General features: G+C 37.9%; 1 protein-coding gene across 2 annotated transcripts; it reads right to left on the reverse strand.

Moving 5' to 3' along the window:
• Positions 1-3,612: 3,612 nt before the first annotated feature.
• On the reverse strand, positions 3,613-8,545 carry LOC102215832 (peroxidasin homolog). Of its 2 annotated transcripts, XM_005755169.1 has the most exons (6): positions 8,354-8,545; positions 7,567-7,884; positions 7,123-7,380; positions 5,617-5,937; positions 4,834-5,091; positions 3,613-4,252 (listed from the first exon to the last, which is right to left on the reverse strand). In XM_005755169.1, exons 1-6 carry the CDS (start codon positions 8,400-8,402, stop codon positions 4,071-4,073), a joined length of 1,386 nt encoding a protein of 461 aa, XP_005755226.1. In that variant the 5' UTR covers positions 8,403-8,545; the 3' UTR covers positions 3,613-4,070. The 2 variants fall into 2 exon arrangements, with proteins under 2 accessions (XP_005755226.1, XP_005755227.1); XM_005755170.1 differs by lacking the exon at positions 7,567-7,884.
• Positions 8,546-9,082: the final 537 nt, after the last annotated feature.

The following is a 9,082-nucleotide window of genomic DNA, read 5'->3' on the forward strand; positions in this document are numbered from 1 at the left end:
TAACTTACTTTAAAGCCGTTCCCTAAAATGGTAGACAGAGCTACAGACCTATGAGAGCCTTACCCAGTTAGCTAGCATCCAATGACCAGCACTACTTCTGCACTTAATAGAAGGACAGGTAATGTTTGTTGCGCTGTTTCATACACAGCACACTCATTTGTTTTCAATTCGTCAGTTGCCACAAGACAGCTTACCAACATGTAAATAATAACCTAATACTCCTGTGTGCTGTAGACTATAGTGCACACTATAGACCCACTTGTACCCTAAACTCATCACATTAAAAAAGGAAGCAAAACTAACATATTCATTACTTAGCAGAAATAAGAGGAACCTTATAGACCTTCCACAGACCATTTTATTATTAATTACAGTGTCACTTGATAATTTTTTTACATCTGTGACAAAATAACGCTATCCTTCCCATGAAGGCAGTAGACCAATTTAGTGCAGTTTTATATTGTTTCAGTATCTAATACATCACATACAGCAGACACATTTGAACATCTTTGAACATACAAAAAGGACTTTGGTGTTTAGGATGATTGTTGATTTGACTGGTTGTTGTTACCAATCTTATTTTCAATGAGAGAAACATCTAATCACTCATCCAAGTGACTTCTTCATTTTCAACTGACAGAAGGTTTTCCCAGTCTTATAAATAGTACGGTTACATGATGACAGAAACTAGCAGCATTGCCTAAAGCCACAAGCTCAGTTTCATGATCATTAACATGCAGATTGTCGTGAGCACTGATCAACAGCCATGAGATCTATTCACAGAAAGTCAGGAATTGTTGCAATCATCACAGCATTGTAAGATGATGAAAGATGTACTCTTAGAAATGCTGGTTTCGGGGGGGGAGTCAAAGAGGCCATTTAGGAACAACTGAGGGGAAAGTGACCTAAGGCTACGTTCACACTGCAGGCGAAAGCGCATCAAATCCGACTTTTTGACCCTATGCGAGCCATATCCAATCATGGTTTGACAGTGTGAACACCACAAATCTGATATTTTCAAATCCAAATCCACTGAATCCAACACATATCTGATGTTTTAGAAAGCGACTGCTGTTTGAATGGTCATGTTGCATTAAATCCGTCTTTTACGTCACTGACACAAGACAGACGCCAATTATCAGCGCCCGAGAAGACATCATGAATGCCTCCTGGCCATCCAGTACAACTGTTGGGAAGACAATGTTGGAGAAACGTGAACATTTTATTTGTACTGTATAATCTGCAGATTCTGACAGAAATCTGCAACTATCCTTTGAAGTACCGCTCTTTCTAAAACAGCAATAAGGATCATTATTAGGCCATGTGTAGATAACAAAATAACTCTGGGAAACGTAAAGTCTGAAACAAGTCTTTATATTAAGGGCCATCAGTCAAACACTGTTTGGTCTGGGTCTACACAGAGCACGTTGTGTGTGACGTCTTCTTTTGCACATGCGGGCCGCTTTGAGGGTTCATAGAGCGCATTTGCTGTCACATTTTATTTGTAGTGTGAACAAGCAGACAAAAAATCAGATTTGATCAAAAAATCTGAATTGAGCATTAAGACCTGCAGTGTGAATGTAGCCTAAGACTGTCTTTCATTGTCTTACAGCTCTGCGATTACAGCCATCCCCCAACACTCTGCAAATGTTCCTTCACTATTTAGCCTCTCCCCAGTCAAAGCAGCAGGCAGATTTCATCCAAACTCCTCTACTCAAATTAAATGCAAACAGCATGCACAACACACATTGACAGAACAGTACAAAATAAAAGGGCAAACTAAGCAATAACCTAAACTGGGTAAACTAGAAAGGAAACACGAACTATGAAAAACCCTGGCAAACAGAAAAACAAACAAAACTCTAAACATGGCAATGAAGAAGAGGCTATATGAAAACCTGAACGCAGGACATGGCATGGAAACAATGCAGCCGATCCAACAAAGACTGAATGAGAAGGCACAGACTAAATACACACAGGAGGCTAATGAGAGAAGTGGGAACACATGGGGAACAGCTGACACACATGACCATAACGACGTCACAGTGGAAGAGTAAAACTAAACACGATGAACACAGGAACACAAGATCTCTTCAAAATAAAACAGGAAACATAAGTCGCAGACATGACAACCTGAACTTGACAACGTAAGACACAGACATGAAACACATGAAGGGCAAGGGAGACTTAACAGGGGTGGAAGACACAAGGGGAATCTAATAACAAACAACTATAACAACCTAGGCATGATAAAAAAAATGAACTTAGAAAACCTGAAGGGCTTAAACATAAACCATAAACTAAAACTCAAGACGCTGGGTCAAAAGGCCCAGGATCGTGACAGGATCATGTATGTAAATTACCTAATGCAGGGCTCTAGACTAACCTTTTGCCACGGTTGCACTGGCTAACTTTAAAAAGTTAGGCGCACCGGCACAAAAGTTAGGCACACTCAAATTTTTCAACCACATCGCTTAACACCGTTTTACATGTGAGAGGATAGTGACAATATTGATTTGTAAATGATTAACTAATAATCTTGCACTCTTTGGCAATATTGTAGAAAATGTTAAACTTAATTGTCATCTCGGCCTCCTCTGACGACCTGTTTGCTGTTGCCTGCTGCTGAAATGCAGTGGGGAGAGGGGACACTTGGGCAGTGCATTTATTGCAGCATATAATGTGTTTTCTGGATACACTGTGCTTTTTCAGCATTCAAAGATTGATGGCATCGTGTCAGAGCACTGGCTATGAATTTCAGACTGATCAGGCCTTAACTTAACAAAAAAGTTATCAATAGTTCTTTTTTTTTATCTTTTCTTATTACCCACAGCTACATCCTCTTCTGTCGGGCCTAGGCTACTCACTAGGGCTGGGTATCATCACTGATTTCTATAATCCATTCGATTTCGGTTCTTAACCTCTTAAGCCGCAAGCCTAACTGATCTCCTGCCTTTTGCCCCCGTATCAGCGGGCGTTGGGGCTTAAGAGGTTAAAGTTCCTGATTCCATTCAGTTTTGCCTCAGACAGTCAGAAATATTAAAATTCTGATCATTTATCAGTACTGATACATGTGAGACTTCATCAGAATTGTAAAGATCACAGCAGATGCCTTTGTGTCAAAGTAACGTAGAATAAAACACAGAAAAACATGAAGGAGATTTTCCTGGCCTGGCTTTTTATAGCAGATAACCTTAAAAATATTCTGCAATTTTGCATAATTTTCAAAAGTTAAAATTTCTTCTGTATTGAACAGCAGAAATTAGGCTTTCTTGTCTGAGGTCATTTAAGTAAAAGAAAAGAAAAAAGGAAAAAGACAGTGTCCGACAGAGCTGTAAACAATGGTAGACTGGTGGGAGAAAGAGAAAGTTGATTCTGATGCGTTGGGTCCGCGCTCTGTATTATGTCTTTGTGCGGAATCAGTTTACCTGCTCTAATCTGAGAATCTGGCGTTTCTGGCAACATACATTTATATTTAAAAGTCGATTCAGGATATCGCTTTATTCAAGCTACTCACCTCTCTCTATCCACCTGCACTTTCAACAGGACCACGGCCAATCAGAGAGGTCCCGCCCCTGACTATCTCTCATTGGTTTAGTCCACGATAGGGGCATAATGTGTGTCTGTTGTTGACCACACGGAGAGTTGCAGAGATTTTTTTGTTGAGATGTAAACTTATTTTATAACATCATATTTTGATAAAGGATTTTCACTTCAGGAAGTGGACAATATTTACATATGTATTTTTTGTCACTGGGAAAAAGATATTCCAATCTCAAAGACGCTGAATACATGTCTTCAACAAATGCCCAAATAAAAGACAGAAAGCATGATTAAAAACAAACAGTTTAAGAGTGCTGAAATAAAATTTAGCATAAAATGCAGTTACAAGTGTGTTGATAATTTTTGTTTAGAGCGTGATCTAATTTCACATTTACCTAGAAAAAAGTGAAAATTTAAAAGACCCGGACTACTTTTCTTACATCTTTTTTTTCTATTAGTTTCCACAGAATCCAAATGTTAAAAACACACAGAGCTTCACCAGATGAAAGCTGAAACTTGGTGTTGGCCTAAGTTGCTGAACCTCTCATTTCAACCATCAAAACAGAGTTTTCTGGGAATTCTGCTTGTAGGGCAGCAGAGGCTTCAGCTTTTTCATTTTTCTTTTTCTTCCAAGTAAAGTAGATGGAAATCCCAATTAGTAAGACAATTACCACAACTGCTCTCAAACCACATATAGGCAAGGAAATATCTGTACAGAGACACAAAAAACACAAGCAAAGTTAAAGATGTGACAAGAGTGTTATCTGTTATGTACTGTGGTTCATATCAGGTTAAATCAACTTTTTGCTGACTCCTTATTTACAAAGACTCACCACACCAGGTAGTGGTATGTATTTGATTTGTAAGATTTTTTATCATTCCAGATGCCCTTCCTAAAACAACCCTAAAGGAGTTTTGTTTCCTCTCAGGAGCCAAAGGTCTTTTTGGTCATTAGAAAAATGTGCAAACTATTACACTAATCAGCCACTACCATTGTTCACATTAGTTAAATCCTTTTCTACCACATCAGTTGTGAAAGAGGTATTGTCCTCATCCTGCAAGGTGGGCTGCACAAATTAATGCGATTATATGAGAACGGTGAAACAGATAACATAGGTGCGGCTACTGGGAGGATGAGGGGTTCTGGTGGTTGCCAGTATGTTTTATTATTTGGGATCTTGAAGATTTGCAGACACACAGTCTGTTGCTAGTTTAAGACAGTCTGTTTATGGCTGCAGGTGCAACACAATAAATTACACATAATATAATCATTAAGTTTTTCTCACTCACCACAAGTACATTTGCTCTGTTCTTTGTAGACTTCACTGACACTGTTCCTGACTGAGCAGACCAGATGTCCTGAGACGTGTTGTTTCAGAGTGATGTTGTTACTCTTATTATTTCCAGAAGAGAGCTCAGCATCTGTCAGTGTGCGTCCATCCAGAGTCCAGCTGTACTGAGGACTGTCCCCTCCCTCAGAGGAGCAGGACACCCTCATCTGTCCGAGGAATAGACACTCAGAGACGATCAGGACAGAGGTCACAGGAGCTGAGAGAAACACACAAATATAACTTTTGATACATCAAATGATACACTTTCATGCACTATGCACCTCAGCACTTGATGCCCCTACTGTGTGACTTCACATTGTCTGCCACTTAGTACTGAGTTTCTGTAGTTCCTGAAATCTTCCGCTCTCTTACAGTTGATTATGGAATATGTGGGAGGGAAGAAATATCTCAAAATAACTTGCTGCAAAGGTAGCATCCATGTTACACTAACATACACAACTTCAGTGTAATCTTTAGTACACTTGAGTACACATGTTCGCAAATGTTTGTAGAGGCAGACTGCATGGGTTTCACACATCTGTGGCAATGGAAGTGAAAACATCTGAATTTTAAGATTAAGAGATGTGGCCCAATACTTTGGTGTATGAAGTGCACATCATGTAGATTATATTTATTTCATGCACAAAATATATGTATCTTAAATTATGTGCTCTATATTATAAAGATTACCAAAACAATATTGCATATACATGAATTAAAGGCTGCATTTCCCAACATTTACCTTGAATGAACAACTGTAAAGTCCTCTGGCCTAATGATCTTCCATTTGAATCAAAGGGTTGAAGGGAGTAATTACCACTATCATTCCTGCTCAGGTTATTGATCCTAAATTTTCCATTACTGGGAAAAAATAGAGATCTATGTGCTATAGTATTATGAAGAAACCTGTTCTTTCTGACATCTAGTATTCTTAATGAATTCTTAAACAGGCCGTATCTAGGTATTTCTGCAGTGGTGTCAATCAGCTGGATGTCCACAGTTCCTCCCAAAGCTCCATAACACTGAGCTCCATTCTGTCTGCCATCACAGTAAGTTTCCACACCTGCAAAATTTGAAACATTAAAAAGAAAAACATTTGTGATTCATTATTTTCTATCAAACAAATTACAATAAAAATTACATTAACATTGTCAGCAATCCAAAATTTACTGATGTGAGGACTTCTACTTGTTAAAAATATTTTTAGTATTACCATGTTTAAACCTAATTATGTTTTGGATAACCCAGTGCTTTGATTGATTGGTATCACATAAGTTATAGTAGCACCACTACCATAAATCTGTCAGCTCTTACTATTTTACTCAGAGTAGGTAGCAGTTTTGCAAATTGTAGGTAATAGAGGCTGAAGAACAAAATGCTGCATCCATAATTTCAAAGTTATCACACGAATGTGTCCAACATTTATTAATATATTAATAATTAAGAAACACAGGTAGATACATTCTCCACATTTTAGACGAATGCAAACACTACATTCTTTTCATGAAAAAAAAGAAATGGGTGTTCATCAAACAGAAAAAGGAAGATATATTTCAGAAAAAAGAATTCTCAAACAAGCAGGATGGAGATGTTTATTTCTGAAGGTAGCATTAAAATTGAAAGAGGAATGCAACCGAAACATTGTTCAGCATATCTGTAGTCACCGCATGAGTTAAATAACTTAAGATGTGGATTCATAGTTACAGCCAAGCAAAAAGTTGAGACAGTTTCTTGAAAATTAGGCAGTCCATCAAAGTGAAAAATAAGCTTGATGTCTCTGATAAGGAGGGAAGAATAAAGTCCTCTAAAATGTCAGAACTCACTTAAACACACTGCAACAAGACTGCCAAGGTGCATAGTGATCTAAGATTTTACCACTGTTACTTAAACTGATAAAAAGACAAAAAAGGAACTGAAGCTCTTCTCAAATTGCCACGTACTGCAATTGAAGCCAATAGATTCTTACATTAATTTATTAAAAGAAATCAAAGTACACATATATTAGCTTTTAAATTCTCTGATGCTGATGTCAGATATTTTGTAAGGGTTAAAAAATAGATTCACTTGTTGGTTTAATAAACAAAGTCCTGTTGGTTTCATACTGACACCTGTGTCCTAAAGATTGAGGTGCAGTTGATAAAAATGAAGCCTATGCGTAAAAACAAATACTTCATGAATGAATGTACAGAGTGACCGTAATGAACAAAGTCATGATTATTATTTTTAAATCAAGAATGTTCTCACTCACCACAGGTAGATATCCTCTCCTCTTTGTAGACATAACTGACGTTGTTCCTGACTGAGCAGGTCAGACGTCCTGAGACGTGCTGTTTCAGAATAATGTTTTTACTCTCATTGTTTCCAGAAAGGAGCTCAGCATCTGTCAGTGTGCGTCCATCCAGAGTCCAGCTGTACTGAGGACTGTCCCCTCCCTCAGAGGAGCAAGACACCCTCATCTCTCCCTGGGACAGACACGCAGAGACCAGCAGGACAGAGGACACAGGAGCTGAGAGAAACACGCACAGATGACTTTTGATAATATAATGAGATGCACTTTCATGCACTATGCTTCCTTCTGTGTAACTTTACATGGTCTGTAACTTAATGGCTGATTTTCCATAGTTCCTAAATTCGTCCGCTCTGCAATAATATCACTTTACATCAATTAAAGGCTGCATTTCCCAACATTTACCTTGAATGAACAGCTGTAAAGTCTGCACGCCTGATGATGTTCCATCTGAATCAAAGGTTCGAAGGGTATATATACCACTGTCTGTCCTGCTCAGATTATTGATCCTAAATGTTCCATTACTGGGAAAATAAGCTCTCTCTCCTATGGTATTAGAAACAACCTCATTCTTTCTCACATCTAGTATTTTTATTGAGTTCTTCAACAAGTAGTATCTATATATTTCTGAGGTGCTCCCCATCAGATGAATGTCCACAGTTCCTCCCAAAGCTCTATAACACTGAACTCCATCCAGTCTGTCAAGACAGTAAGTTTCCACACCTGCCAATTTTGAAACATTAAAAAGACAAACATTTGTGATTCGTTAGTTTCTGGCAAATAAATCACAACAAAAATTAAATTATGAGGACTTTTACTTGTTAAAAAGTATTTTAGTATTACCATGTTTATACCTAATTGATCCTAACCAATCATCACGATTAACGCGATTAAAATTCTTCTCGCTCTCATCCCGTCTGGAGCGTAGAAAGAACAGCCTTCGTACAAACTGCTTGAAATGCGTTGACAGAGACATTCCAGGGATTTTGAGTCAGTCTGAGCTCCAGGTGAGTTAAATGTTAATCGTGTTAGTCGCGATGATGGCGTTACCGTGCTTAATCAAAGTACACATATTGGAACTTTGTGTAAGTATTTGTCCTGCTTTAACATCCCTGAGTATGATGTCAGATATTTTGTACAGGTTAAAAAACATATTAAGCGATAAGTGCCACATTTAAGAAGAACAGCTCACCATGAGACAGTCCCAGAAGAATCACCATCAATCCCAGCACAGCTTTCATGTCTCCTCACTGTTCAGTGTGTGTTGACACAGAGTATGTTAAAAAATGACATGCAAATATGTCCAGCAGTTAACAGTCAGAAATGGGTCCTGCTACTGATCTGTCTGTTTTAAAAAGCTCATCACATTAAAAAAGGAAGCGAAACCAACATACTTAAAGAACCAACAGAAAGACTGTTCTTGCTCTGTGTGTGAATATGTGAAAAAGGAAGTACAACTAGCATTTTCATTACTTAGCAGAATTTATTTTTTATTGTTATTATTACTCACACTGTCAATTGACTATTTTTACATCTGTAACAAACTAACACTATCCTGCCCATCACTCAGATCTACCTCAATTTCATGTATTTTAATGCAATTCAACAGCAGCCCCATTTATATTTCATCTTAAGTAATTTTGGTTCTGATCCAAAGTATATGATGTGCACATCTATGAAGAAAAAAGAAACACTTTCAAGCAACTTAAAGAAGTCCAGATGCTTTTCTTTGCAAGCTCCTTTGACTAAAAGACAGGAAGCGATTAGAACAGAGCTAAAGAGAGAGAAAAGAGAGAAGTTGTTTTTCAGTTTAGAGCAGTGATGTGCGGATCGATGCTGAAATATCAATTCCTCCGATACCAATCATTTATGTTCTAGAATTGATTCTCACATTAAAATATCGATATTTTAGTAATTTAGG

Source organism: Pundamilia nyererei, unplaced genomic scaffold (assembly GCF_000239375.1).
Source record: "Pundamilia nyererei isolate P.nyererei 1_Seehausen unplaced genomic scaffold, PunNye1.0 scaffold01047, whole genome shotgun sequence".
NCBI lineage: Eukaryota > Metazoa > Chordata > Actinopteri > Cichliformes > Cichlidae > Pundamilia > Pundamilia nyererei.

Bases quoted from the DNA above. Each gene is read 5' to 3' on its own strand.
- LOC102215832 (XM_005755169.1), bottom strand. From the start codon at position 8,402: ATGAAAGCTGTGCTGGGATTGATGGTGATTCTTCTGGGACTGTCTCAT. The intron at 7,885-8,353 runs GTGAGCTGTTCT...CAAAATTGGCAG, and splicing joins TCTTCTGGGACTGTCTCATG to GTGTGGAAACTTACTGTCTT. The intron at 5,938-7,122 runs GTGAGTGAGAAC...CAAATTTTGCAG, and splicing joins GGAGAGGATATCTACCTGTG to GTGTGGAAACTTACTGTGAT.